General features: G+C 27.4%; 1 protein-coding gene across 1 annotated transcript; it reads right to left on the minus strand.

Annotated features, from left to right (window-relative positions):
* Positions 1–3,711: 3,711 nt before the first annotated feature.
* LOC111026255 (vegetative cell wall protein gp1-like) lies at positions 3,712–15,015 on the minus strand. Its single transcript, XM_022304302.1, has 3 exons — positions 14,878–15,015; positions 8,403–8,766; positions 3,712–5,039 (listed from the first exon to the last, which is right to left on the minus strand). Exons 2-3 carry the CDS (start codon positions 8,494–8,496, stop codon positions 3,904–3,906), a joined length of 1,230 nt encoding a protein of 409 aa, XP_022159994.1. The 5' UTR covers positions 8,497–8,766; positions 14,878–15,015; the 3' UTR covers positions 3,712–3,903.
* Positions 15,016–15,528: the final 513 nt, after the last annotated feature.

Raw genomic sequence — 15,528 nt, forward strand, 5'->3', positions numbered from 1 at the left:
ATGTACATTATTATTTCAAATACTAAAAGATTGCAGTCTAAAATTTTAATGTAACATACATGGACAAATCGAAAATATGATTTGAGAATTTCAAAACGGTGAGCTTTTAAAGAATACTATTGATATTTGGTACATAAATAATAAACTAATGAAAAACACGGGTTTCGACCAGCGAATATCGCAGCGAAATCATGTTCTGGGAGACTGCCCGATAATGTCTTCATTTGTCAACCCGTGCCTGCAAGACCCGTTTGGAAATTGGATTATTAGCATTTGCTAGTCTGACAACTGTATGGAATATAAATCATTGAGATGAAAACTCTTACCACTTGTCTCGTGGTAAAAACTGCAGGTCTTACACTAACGATAATGGGTGGCAGATCTAGTTTCAGAACTATCGACTGATGACCTGCTGCACAACTCGGTAATGTACAAGAATAAGAGCTGCAATGGTTTTATTTCCGGTTAAAGCACCTGCACTGGGCGTAAAAAGAAGTTAGAGTGAAGTTGTTGCTGATTGATTTAGTGGCGGATTTCAGTAATCTCTCATCGGTGGTTAGAAATGATTACATACACGGTTATATACTGTCGTCTCGCAGTCGCCGTGACCGGAGTATAATTCACGGCTGTATAACTGCGCGGGAGGTCTTAGGAAAGAATAGTGACGATGCGGTGTGCAATCCTGAATTCAGGGTGAGCAGAGGGGCATGGATCCGCGGCCCATCTATTTTAACAAAATACTTATGTTTTTGATGCACATATTCGAAAAGTTTATGAAAAAAATGTTCATACAATTATTATCTGATAATAATACGGTACAGTTTATAAATGAATAAAAATCGGAGTTAAGAATGACGTAGTTCAAAGTAGTCCGTGGTAGATCCATGTAGTTAATGAAATATTATATTCAATTATAAAATAAAAAATCTTCATATATTAAATTTTAAATTCATATTAAGTATTTTTGATAAATTCAAGTGAGGTAACAATACTAGGTAAATTATGTCAGTTGACTTTTAGCTTATTCAGTGTCAGTATAATTGGTTACCCCAGTGGTTGTGATGACTGCAGTGCCTTTGTATGCATAATTTATAATTGTGTATGATCCGTGTGGAATATTAAGTAGGCAGTAATTTTGCTAGTCATATTGTTAATTTTTTTTCATTATTATTGTGAATTTTTTTAAATTCAAAAAAAAAATATAAACACAAGTTGAAGTAATGAAAAGTGGATATGTGTTTCGGGACCTCGGGATTTTTAATCTAAACTTGGAGTTATAGGTTAGGTATCCACAGTGAAACGAGATATCGAAATCTTGAAAACGTGGTTTTTAAATATTCAGCAAGGTACTAATATACGCTACGCAGATTAGTGGATTGAAACTAAAATATTTTAATCACAGTTGTCTATAATATAATTATACGATATCAACACTCGAAAACAGAAACACTGATTCCTATCCACTAAGTTGCTTTATTTATTTGAATAAAGTTAAAATGTATAAAGTATGTAAGTTTAATTATTTTTCCGATGGCAAAAAATTGAATACTTACATAGTTTTTTACTCGGGTAAATGGTAATCATCAAATCATGATCAGAATTTTGACTTTAACTCACATTATGTATTAAGTAATAACTAGTAAGTAATGAGTGGTAGATTGGAGAAACCATTTATCACATGAAAGTTTTGCCAGTTGAAAAATGATTTATGAACTAAACTATTGGTTTATATTTCCGACCGGAAATAAACAATGACCAGGAGTGTTATTTGCGGACGTATAAATGTTTATGGGCTAGTTTTAACATTATTTAATAATGTCTGATATCACTAAATCAGTATTGGTAATTTTATAATAAAAATATTGGCTTAAATAGTATGTTAATAATACACACAAAATCTATATATGTACTCGTGTATTGCATTTAATATTATTATAGGTAGACATAATTAAAAATAATAAAAATATCCATGAATAATTCAAATTATATTGATAATACTATGTTTTCTTCAAATAGATTTCTGTGTCATGAGTAAAACGTAGTTCATAACTATAGATAGGCACTTAAAAATATTTTGTTAAGTTTTTTTTATAATATATATCAAATTTGCAATTTAATCTTGATGACTTGAAAACTGATAAGTTAATTCTAGGTTCATCTCATATTATGTTACTACAATTTGATATGACAATGAAACTTCAAAATCATTATTTTAATATTTGTTTAAGCGTTTAAAAATACAAGTTGGTTAGTATATTAAATTGACAAATTATTACGAAGTATTAATAGTACATATTATGTCCTTTTAAGTACCTATATAAATAATATTAATTTTGATAAAATATTTCATTTTAATTTTATAATTTGACATTTAAATAGTTAAACCCTATTCAATTTTCTATAATTCACTTGTACAATAAATGTATTCAATATTTGATGATTAAGTGTTTGTAATCGCTTAAAAGTTGATGAAACGTCACTCAAAATTGTCTGCATAGATTATGATACCCATTTGCTTCAAAGTTTAAAATATATGATAATAATAGAATAATGCATACTTACTTCATACTTGGTACTTGTTTAGAATATACAATATTAATATGTACCTTCTTGTCGCTTGACGTTTGTGCCGAAGTCAGAAAAGTGATTTCAAAACGAATATCATTTACCTTATTCATATATTCAGTTATGTATATTAATTGACAATAAATAAATAAAGTCAATAAATTAACACTGATATTGTAACAATAATTTTGATGCCAACTAGTAACTCCTACAATCGCGTATGGAACAGCTACTGTTATAGCAACGGTAACTCTCAAATCACTCGTGGCGGTCTTCTTTTTTTGTTACCCTCCATAAAGAAGTATAACTTCAAAAATTAACTCAAATCATAATTAGAAAAGCTATTGCGGTTCTAACTAGACAATATTTTACAAGTACTTCTTTATTTTTATAATCTGTAATTTCATAAATGCATTACCATACTATATTATTAATATTACTTTATTCTGTACTGCTCTAGGGACCTAGAGATTGAATACTCGTAAATGGTGCAATTTTGCATTATATCCGTTTAACTGTATGTCAGTTGAATCACAATATTGTATTGTTTAGACTGTTTAGAGTAATAATTGTACTAGAATAATAATGATTTAATTATTATAAATATTCGTCACTGTTAATTATTATTAATACACCTATACTCAATACTCATTACCATTTATAATACTTTATTTTTGATTTCTGTTAAATAAATTACTGATATATGTTATTAAAATAAATGTAAGGCACTTAGGTACTACTCTAATGATTATTTAGGTGACATTAAAGGGTTATAACGTATACGTTATAACTTGCAAATGCATTTATTGGGATACCATTATTTTTTTAATTCTATAAATGAATTATGTTATTTAAAATAACACATCTATTTTGTTTATCCGTTTGGAATAGTATGCCAAAATTTGCTAGATAGTTTATACTTACCCTTACACACAAACTACTCAACTACTCCAGACAGGAAATATGACCCGTTCATTATGCGTATTTTGCATTATTATATATGATAAAAAGTTCGAAGAAGACGTTTTTATTATATTGTTTATCGCCATTAAACCGTCTCGATGTTTAAGAGCGGAAAATGTGTATAAATCATCCAGCCTCCAGAAATAATAGCAATGACAGATTTAACATTGATATTTATAATAGTTGAGGGTGTATAATATTGTATAAACTACATGTACTAGTAAATTACACAAGTTTAAATAAATACGAGTTTTTTTATGTTAAAGATAATTCTAATAACAGCATAAAACATATATTTATGATAGTTATTAAATATAATTTAAGCTATACGTAGATGACAATAATATTTGTAAGGTTGTAGCGTTTAGTAGTATTCTAGACAAGTTTATGTACTAGTTTTTGAATTGAATTAACTATATATACAGCATATGAAGTTTTACAGTGATAAAAAAAGAGTGCAAATTCGTGGCATAATATTATTTCTGGTTTTTCCAGAGGTGGAGCTTTTGTTGTGGTAGGTGGCAATGTACTTGGAGCTTTTGTTGTAGCTGGTGACGACGGTGGATATGTGCTTGGACTTTCTCTAGTTGCTGGCGTAGATGAGTCTGGAGGTATAGTAGAAGCAGGTGACGACGGTGGATATGTGCTTGGACTTTCTCTAGTTGCTGGCGTAGATGAGTCTGGAGGTATAGTAGTAGCAGGTGACGACGGTGGATATGTGCTTGGACTTTCTCTAGTTGCTGGCGTAGATGAGTCTGGAGGTATAGTAGAAGCAGGTGACGACGGTGGATATGTGCTTGGACTTTCTCTAGTTGCTGGCGTAGATGAGTCTGGAGGTATAGTAGTAGCAGGTGACGACGGTGGATATGTGCTTGGACTTTCTCTAGTTGCTGGCGTAGATGAGTCTGGAGGTATAGTAGAAGCAGGTGACGACGGTGGATATGTGCTTGGACTTTCTCTAGTTGCTGGCGTAGATGAGTCTGGAGGTATAGTAGTAGCAGGTGACGACGGTGGATATGTGCTTGGACTTTCTCTAGTTGCTGGCGTAGATGAGTCTGGAGGTATAGTAGTAGCAGGTGACGACGGTGGATATGTGCTTGGACTTTCTCTAGTTGCTGGCGTAGATGAGTCTGGAGGTATAGTAGTAGCAGGTGACGACGGTGGATATGTGCTTGGACTTTCTCTAGTTGCTGGCGTAGATGAGTCTGGAGGTATAGTAGTAGCAGGTGACGACGGTGGATATGTGCTTGGACTTTCTGTAGTTGTTGGCGAAGATGAGTCTGGAGGTATTGTAGTAGCAGGTGACGACGGTGGATTTGTTTCAACGATCGGAAATGTGCTTGGGTTATATATAGTTGACGGTAAAGTGGTCATCTCACTTGAAAATGTGATTGGGTTAACTACAGTGGATGGATTATCTATGTTCGGATATGTATTTGGAGCTCCTGTTATTGCTGGTGAAAATGTGGTTTCTGTAATTTCTTGTGGAGATGCCTCTTTTGAACTTTCTTCTACATTTTGAAACATAATTAAAAGGATTAAAATAATAATAATATTTTATTCTATAATAGTGTTAAATATATTTTATTTTTATATTCTGAGCGTAGCGATTAATGTGCTGTATTTAAAAAGGTATGCGTGTTTTTTTTCTTCAAAAGATACTTCAATACCAGTTCAACAATATTATAGATGTATAGACACAATTATTTTTTTATATACATTTAAAGTTCAAATTTTGACAAAATTCATAAATTTATAAGTATATATATATATTAAATTTAACTGTAGGTGGCTGATTAACTAAAAATGTATTAATTTATCATATTGCTATCAATATGAATAGTTTTGATTCAGAATTTATCATTGTTTTTATTTTAAGACAAAACAAATGTATGATGGTAAACAAATTAGCAATATCGGGGAATCATTTTTGGCAGATCTAAAGGGAATTTATAGAGCACACTGTCTAATTGATTATATTCATAAAAAATAAAAATATTTATTAACACAATTATAGTGGGTTGTGTCCATTTCGATTTATATTTATTTTTAAGATACCTACTAATCTACCTATTTAGATCAATTATACATTTTTCTTTTCATTTCTCACTCATTGAACTGCAGGAATTTATTTACAACAATACTTATTTAAGACATTATATTTACTTCAACCAATTTTCTATTGCGGAACATCGTTTTTATGCCATCGACGATCTACTCCACACTAATTTTATTGAATTATCATCTAAGTAGTTAATGTAATATTATGTATTACTTATTAATTGTAATACTTAATAAATATTTTTTTTTAAATTAACTTAATTTATTGATTGAAGTTAATGGTGTTTCTTAAGTAAATTTTATTTCACTATTCTTCAAAAAATCTATTCATTTATTTTAAATTGTATTTAAAAACAATAGTTTACCTAACCGAATTTAAAAATATAATTTACTTTTCTAGCGTTGACAAGTATATGAGTCGCTGATTTGTTAGAATCCATGGGATTCAGCGTTGAGCTTTTATCTATTGTTTCACAGTTGATTACTTATTTATTCAAAAATTAGGTAGTTTAAAAAAAAATGATTTTAGTAATAGCCCAAAGCTTTATAATAGTTCATCTTTTAAGCTTATAAAATACATTTTGTAATAATAAGATACTTCTAAATTATAATCTTAAGTAAGTTCTTATAATATGTTATATTTTAATTTCCAATGTATAGTTTAAAATAAAATATTACGTATGAAACTATGCATATAATAGAGTTGTAAAATATGAGTGATAAAATTAAATCACCTAAGTCCAAACGTTTGTTGAAAAAAATACTGATAAATTAAAGTACAATATACATAATAATTTAAATAATCCTAGAATGTAACAATATTAAATTTCTACGGATCTTAAAAAGCATTATAAATGAATATTATTTAAATTTAACTGTTTAACTTAACTAACTACTTTTTTGTTTCCGCTAATTTAACTACAAACTGAAGTTAATTGCTTTTATAAGAATTATTATTATTTTTTTTTAGAGGTCTACCTAAGTTAAGTTAAATTATTTTGTTTTCAATATTGTATGTTTGTTTATGACAATTCAATCGAGTATTTGGGGTTAATTGTTTCGTTAACATTGACTTATTGAAAATAAAATGTATGTTTAAAATGATTGGTGTTACAAATAGACTAGTTTTATTATTTTTGAAGAGTGCCATTTGTCGAAAATTGTAGCCAAGGGTAGTATACTTAACGGTTAATACTAGGAAACGATTTTGATAGTGTATACTTTATTAGAAATCGAAATATTATTGTATAATAATACAATAACAATTTATGAATATTAAATTACTATACTTACTTACTGCCAATGGTGAAATTATTTTTATACCTACTGAATTCAATCGTGCGAGTATGTTTAATTTTAGGAAATCAAAATATTTAAAATGACTTATTGAAGTTTATATATGTTCAAAATTGTATAAGACACAACAATAATATTATTTATAATATTTTATTACATAATAGTATATAATATTAATATAGTATTTTAATTTAATTAAGAGTTGTTAATATCTAGTACACAAAAATATATATAATATTTGACAATTGAAAATATCCGAATAGTCTATTACAAACAAAAAGTAATACAACTCATTATTTTTAGGTACCTATTAATGTACCTATTATTACACAATGCCTAGTTATTAGTTATTAGATAGGAATTATCACTTTTTATCATAATTATTATTTTTTCAATGAAATACTACATATTATAGAAATACTTTAAATACTATACTACCTTCCCATAGTTTTGTGTTGGTAAAAAATAATGTAGGGTAGTATGGTTTTGTTCAAAAAAAATTTAACTCAACAACTTTTAGCATAACTATAAGTTAACCAAAAATTAAATTAACTGTTTCTTATCAATGGAAAAAATTAACTTAACGGAGTTTAAAAAAAAACATCAGCTTGCCCAATATTGAGCGTTCGAGGTCATTTTATCGTAATTTATTAGAAACATTTTTTTCGATTAAATTCTTCATATGATTGAACTTTTGTCATCTATGATGACACTTAGTTGTGTTAAAAAAACTTTTGATTTTTTTATGATTAATAGCTTCATTTTTGAGCGTTTAATCTTCAAAAACTTAACAATATATTCTGGACATAAAATAAGTAGCTATAATCAGTCATGTACATGGACAGTCTGATGGCATTACATTTCTAAAGTCACAGTATCATCAATTGCGCCTATATATAATTGATACTCTTTTTCTATTAAATGCTGAGCTTTTGGAAATATTTTTACCAAATAATCGATAACATTGATATTTATAGTTTTTAAATAATACTTATATCAAAATGAAACGCCTAAATTACTGAATTATTTTCTTGACCAACACATTTGCTAAAAACGTATATATAAAAGTATAAAACCTGATGGTATATTAAAAATACTTGATAAAATGATCAGGCTTATCTGTGTTATTTGACAATTTACTTGAATCGAAACTACATTTTAAAATGTTGAATTTCGCTGTTTTCTTTTAATGCAAGGTTCATTAAAAATGTTATGGTGAAAAAAAAAGAATTTTGTTCATTGTTTAGTAAGCTTTTAAAATGTACATCATAATATTACCGTCAAACACTTAAACATAAAAATTTGTGAAAATAAGTTATATTTGACGGAGAGTATTATTTGTACTTTATTATAAATTTATTAATATATTTATTGACGTTCGTGAACTACCATATTTAAATTTAGTATGTTTAATCTTTAAAATTTAAATGAACAATGGAAACAATTTCAATATGGCTCTTTATATCGTATTAGTTGATGTAATATGGTTAGTTATTATATTATTACTAGCTACTTACGGTCTACTGGTTTCGCAAAACTTAAACTCGACACAGTTAAAATTAAAATACATAGAACAAATAATAAATTAAAACGACACATTTTTTTAGACATTATCACTGTGACCGAAAACTAAGGAGTAAAAATATTGTTTTAGGCAGACGAAATATTTTAACAGAAGTCCGTTCGTACGCACATGAAACGATTGATAGACTGTAGACACAACAAATTATCATATGGTACCTATTGCAGGTACCTACGTTGGGCGTGTGGGTACCTGCGTTCCATAATTTTCTCCGAAATTCGATCATTCTGATATGAATATTACATCAGGGAGAAAATATGACAAGTCCGTATAGACGTGTGTTTTTACCACAATGTAATCTATAAAAATATAAAATAACCAATAGTTAACACAAAAAAAAAATTCTTATCAGTCACGTAAAGCAAAAATGTTCGGTCTTGTGTTTTGCTTTGGTGTCGCCAATACATGACGTATTTTAAATTTTTTGTATTACAAGAACATCTAGCTTCAGGAAAATGTCTACATTTTTGTTAATTACTAATTTTCAATATTATTCATGCTCATTTTTAAAAAAACAAATCAATGGTTAGTGGATATTTATGTTAATCTAATATCTTTATTATCATTAGTTAATTAACTAATTTCGTAACATTTTTTTCTTTTATAGTTTTATACATTTTAAATGGTAGTAGGTATTCGTTTTCGTTTCACACAGACTTAAGCGTATTGCTTTTTGTCTTATGTCGTCCATTCAAATAAATCAAATAAAAAATAATATTCGATTCTATTAGGTACTTTTGTTCTCGGTACGCTTTAGGCAGCCTGCTGTCTCAAGTCATGCGATTTATAATAAAATAATTCAATGTTTTAGCATATAAATTATACATAATTTCTTCGAACGTGATGCTGGTTTGTGTAAACATTATATTTTACATTTTCTATGAACTTTTTATTTAGTTGAAGGCAAACTTGAATAATAACAATAATATTTTAAAGTTACCTTAAACTTTAAAAATTATTATGTTTATGATGGATATTATGTCACTTAATATTTTTAGTTTATAATATTATGTTAGACTGTGTGTTTTAAGAGTTTCATATGGGTAAAAAATTTTTAAATTAAAAATTTCATTTATTGATGGATGGCACTTTGAACGTTTTTTGATTTTCAAAGTATTTACCCTACACTTAACGAGTAAAAAGTACCGAAATTGATATAAGAAAAAAAAAAGATAAATGTGTTTCTATGTTTAGTATTAGTCCAATTTTAATAATTTGAAAAATAATAATAATTACCTTAGACGTGAAATAATTGTCATTGATAATTTATTTAAGAATAAGATGAACGTATTGTGTAATTTTCCAACAATATTCAATTATATTTTCTGAAACTCGATCTTCAAAAAGATATTAAACATAATTATAATATGGTAAATCAAATATAATGTATATAGGTTTTTGAATAACTTTAGGTGAATCGATAAGTTTAAGTTAATGTTGAGATATAATACTGTACAAATTAGTGTTTCCTAGAGACCTAGAATGAATATTTAATGTATTTTACATCAACATATTTTATTTCGTTTACTCTAAACTCTCAATTTTAAAGTTTAATTTATATACTCGTATTTATTTATTTTTTCATTATTATTTCAACAGGTAAGAACCTTATTTTACAAAGTTAAATCTATATTATTATCTTATCTGGTAAAGCTTATAATATTAAGAACATGATATGACTGGTAATCACATAATATAATATAGCGTAGGTGAACAAAGTGGACATATAAAAGTAAAGGTTAACAAATAGTGTTTGAGTACCTAAAATCAAATATGAATATTGCTTAAGCTAATAATACATTCTGTTTAAAAACGTTAAATGGCGTTAGGAAAAAGTCAACATAATTAGATATATGGTTTGCTTATTAGAGTACTTTAGGAAAAAAAGAGTCGAAACTATAGTTATAATAACAAAAATAAATTATTCTTTCTTAAGCAGTGATTACCAACATTAAAACAAACCACATGGAAATTAAATCAGGAGAGTCAATATTGCCGTTTAATAAATCATATGGAAACACGAGATCATCAACTTTACTCCTTAGTTCACAAAATTAAATTCCATGTAGAGAAACTTGCAAGTTGTAAGAATCCCTAGAGATCGGCAAATTTAATTTAAAGCATATCATTTTAAGATATGTATGTTGAACGTTTCTGTATTTTTATAGAACTTGGGGACCACACCACAGACCCAAATTCAAGGTTTGATCTAACTTGAGAAAAGTATAATATAATTAAGGGTTTAATATTTTTTTAGTTAATCGTATTTCTATTTATAAATCCTAACATTTTGAAGGCTTTATTAAAAGTCGAATAAATGTGTAAAGAAAAAGACATATTTTGATCAATTAAAATATTCAAGTCTTTATTAACTCTTGCTAATTAATTTTGAATTGTAAATCTTTTACTTGTAAGTTATAGGATTTTTTGAGTGATTAAAATATATGACACTACACTTATTTACATTTAGAGGTAAGTAATAACCATGACTATAATTGAGTAGTTTGTCTAAATTTTATTGCGTCGGAAGAAGATTCAATTATTGAAAATATTTTAGAGTCCACAACAAATAATAATAAGTGAATTTTGGTATCAAAAATAGTATGTAGATCATTTATAAATAGAATACACTAGAGTGGACATAGGTCTTTGAGGTACACCTGAGATTAATTGAAAATCTGTTGAAAGATAGAAAGGCAATTTCACAGCTTGGGCAAGGTTACTTAAACATGACTTAATCCAATTTAAAAGTTGACCGGAGGAAGTAAATAATTTCAATTTCGAGATAAGTAAATTATGATTAACCTTACTAAACCCTTTTTTAATATCTGTGTAAATAGAATGAAACTGTATTCAATTATACAAAGCTGATAGTATTGCGGGTTGGTAAGTAACAGATGTTATTGTGGATATTGACATTTTAGGTCTAAATCCATGTTGCTTGTGACAAATATGCGGTGACAAGATTAAAGTAAGCTTTTTTTTTAGTAACGTCTCGAACATCTTTGGGATCAGAGACAATTTAGAGATAGGTCTATAATTAATAATACATTGTTTATTGCCGGATTCATGTATTGTCGTAATAAAATATTTTTTCCAAATCTCAGGAAAACTTAAAGATTTATTAAAGATAAATTGTAAGATTTTACAAAAACGGAACTAAAGGACTTTAGAAATAAAGAGGGTATTCCATCAGGTCCGGTCCCCAAATTTATATCTTAAGAGTTTAAATAATCAAAAATTTCAAGTTCACTTATAGACCAGGTTCCTAAATTAAGATTAATGTTTGTTGTAGTAGTTAGAAGTGTAGCTTGATTGTCCGATAATACCGTGCCGAGGATATAGACACTAGAAAAGTAATTTGAAAATAGGTTTGCAGATTCTAAGGTATTTGTAGACGACTGGTTATCGTATCGCAATCGAGACCACAATTGATTGTTAAAATTATACACATTAATTGATAATATTATTATATTATATATATATATATATATATATATATATATAGATATTTATTTATATATTTTATATATTATATTATCACTAGTTATAGTTATGTAACGGTTATATAAACAATGTTTCCTTAGTCCAAAACTAAAATGTGTAGATAGTACCATACTGCAATTATTGATTGTGGTTTATAAGTCATGAGCAAAATAAATATTTTCCTAAAAGTTAGATGGTATTTTATTTAAATAATAGTAATAATGATTTGTAGTAAATAGACTTGATGAAAATGTAATATACTATTCGTAACGGTAATATAAATATTTATGTTTGAGCAACTTTCCGGAAAGTATTATATAAAATGTGCTGTCATTAAAACTAAACAAAAGATGAAACTTTTTGATTGAGTCAGTTATTAAAATATTTACAAGTCAAAACCTGTCAATAAGCGTTCTTCACTTTATTATTGTTCACATAGAATAAAAGCGGACACGTTGTGAAAATAATTTAAATTTTACTAACATAAAATAAATGTCAATACTGTATACGAATATATTCAAAGTCAACAATGTAATTCATGTGAAATGTTGTTTTTGCTCAGTGGATATAATAGATACACAATGGTCTTTTTTTTTTGTTTCAAGTTCGTTCATATTTAATACGTTTAAAAAAAAGTTGATAGTTTTTAAGTCATTTAGAGTTGTTCTTATAAGTTATAACTTCAATAGAAAACTTTACTATTGATTTATGTTACATAATATAGATACTACTTACTGAGGAATCGAATTATTTATTCAGTGTGGGTATTTTATAAAAATAGATTAGTATATAATAATATTAGGTCGTGTGTGCTTCATGATCATACTATATTATGTAAATTTGCGAACAAAATATTGTGAGTATTATAAGTATAATGTTATACTGTATTTATGACCATCTCCATACGTTTATTATGTTATTTCGTTAATTTCGTTATCATAATGTTTGAACTGAAAACTTTGACTTATTGTGTGCTTGGAATCATCATACTAAATCGAGTACTTATATGTTATGTGTATGGATTATTATCTATGATGGATTATGGTAATTTCGTATCGTTTTTAGTGTCTAGTGCCGACTAAACTATCTGTGTAGGTATATATAGTATATATGTATATGTAATATGTGTTTATTATTTGGTGTGAAATGAACATATTACTGATGCAGTGGCCATAACGTAACGAACCAATAATATAATAGCCGTGTGAACAGTGACCACGTTAACGTGCATTAGAGGTATCATTTGCATCAGACTGGGTAAATTATATTATTATGGTATAACGGTGTCGTGGAGGGTGTCCGAATAATTGATTTGCTGTCAACACTAATCCACGATAACAAAAACGACATCACACAGAAATAACACCATTATAGGATTATACGATAGAATATCAGTACAGTACTTCTAATGTGATAATGTAATCAAAAGTAAATTTTTATTTTTAGATACGTTATAATCCATTTTAAATAAAAATATTATTGTAAATATACTATAAAAAATGTATGACTATAAACTATAATTTTAGAGTCTTTATATAGGTAGTCATTATTGAGGAGTATTTTAAGACGTCGTTGCTGTGGATGTTATTTCGTGAAATGAACAGAGTGTCTATTTAATGAAATCTAAATGTTTTATAGCACATTATACAATATTGTACATACTATAAGTTTACAAAACAGAGTGGTTAAGCTTTATACTTGTTTTTTTCTTCTAGAAAAACACTTCAAGAGTTAAAAATAACAAGTTTTTAGTACAACCACCAAAGTTGTATTTGGAATATGTTTATATTATTTTAAAGATCATACTTTATGATATCGTGCAATTGCGGAGATTCCTTTAGTTTGGATTCCAAGCGAAGCGTTTAATGTATACCTATTGGTTTTACGATGATGTATCTTTTTATAAATATTTTTTTCGTGTTTTATGTAGTAAAAATGTTCCAATTTTCAACTTATAATATTAGGGGATAGTTTTTAATAGTAAAATAACCAATGATTATACCTAATTTAGGTACAAGGTAAACAATTTTCGAAATAATCGAGAAAAACTATTAACAAATTTATAAAACCAGGAATTGTTTCTTTTTTTGTTGAAACACAACAGTTTTAGACGAAATTTATATTGAATTTTTGTTTTAGTTAATTACTCTAGAAATTCTTAAGTGTTCACAAAATATTTTTTCTATTCTTGATATTATAACTAAAAATATTTTGTTTTTTTAAGCATGAACATTTCATACAAAGCTCCTCATAACTCATAAATTGTTTTCACAGTAATTAAAAATATTGAAAATGCATTTTTACGACTTTTTTAGGTGTTTGTTTTTTAAATATTGATTTTTCATGCGCAAAATAAAGAAAAACCTAACTTTGCCATCATGTAAATTATTCTTCTCTATTCTATTTTTTTTTAAATTTCAAAATATTTAGAATAATTTTTAATTAATAATAAATTTACACCATTCTACTGAATTTCGGCTTTTATTTTTATAAGTTTTAATATTATCAAACTAATAAATAAATAGTTTCATTGCTATTATCATACAAAACTATAGTCAATCATTTTGGAGTAAATGATTTCCAAATTTCAAATACTTATTTTAATTGATTATAAAATATCCTTATAAATAGACGTAAAAGCTTAAAATCATTTTTCATATACAATACGCATGAATCACAATTTAACGCATACATTACAGCGAGTAATGTACACTTGAAACCTAACATTTTATGTCAGAGGGACTTCTCCGGTTTTGTTTTATTACGATTTATTACGAGAGAAAGTACATTTTATTTATCATAAATTGGTGGTTAACATTTTATGATTTAAACTTAGCTTAGATGCAACCATACTATGCCATTCGTTTGAAAATAATAATAGATTTATAACTTAGACTGTGGATTAATACAACACATTGACTTACCTGACTCGTTAGATTTTAGTTTTTCATTTGATATTAAATTACATTTGTTGACAAAAAATAACTGAAAATGTGAAAATGTCTAATAAAACGTTGACGTCAAAAAAATTGACAAATTAACATCTGCTCAGAATCGTATCTTAAAATACTATGACCGCCGTTAAGCATGCAAAATACGAAACGTATGAATTATGATAGAGAATTGGATTTTTTTTATATGAGTTATTCGTTTTAATATAAAATATTATATTTCTCGTAATCTTTAGAGTACTACATACCTTTCTAACTGATAACATAATAAACATTCAGATCACATTGTAGTCAAAACGAATGTACCTAATTTACTATATTGTTCGATAAGAAATAGGTTTATCCGTTTTCAAATGTATTAGATATTTTGATCATAACCACCGATATCCGTACTTATAACCTTCCATTTTTACTTTCGTATAGCCGTGTGTCTCGAAAACAACTTGACATTCCGTTTAAAATCTATTGGCCGGAAGACATTCAAAGTCACTTTTGGTCCCAAAAATATCCTAAACGGATTATAAAAGTAAAACGACCTATAACAAATGACAAACATCGTTGACCCCAGTACCGTAATAAAAGAGGAAAAGTTTTTAACAACTTTAGTCTATTATAGACCATTCC

The sequence above is a fragment of the Myzus persicae genome, unplaced genomic scaffold (assembly GCF_001856785.1).
Source record: "Myzus persicae strain clone G006 unplaced genomic scaffold, MPER_G0061.0, whole genome shotgun sequence".
NCBI lineage: Eukaryota > Metazoa > Arthropoda > Insecta > Hemiptera > Aphididae > Myzus > Myzus persicae.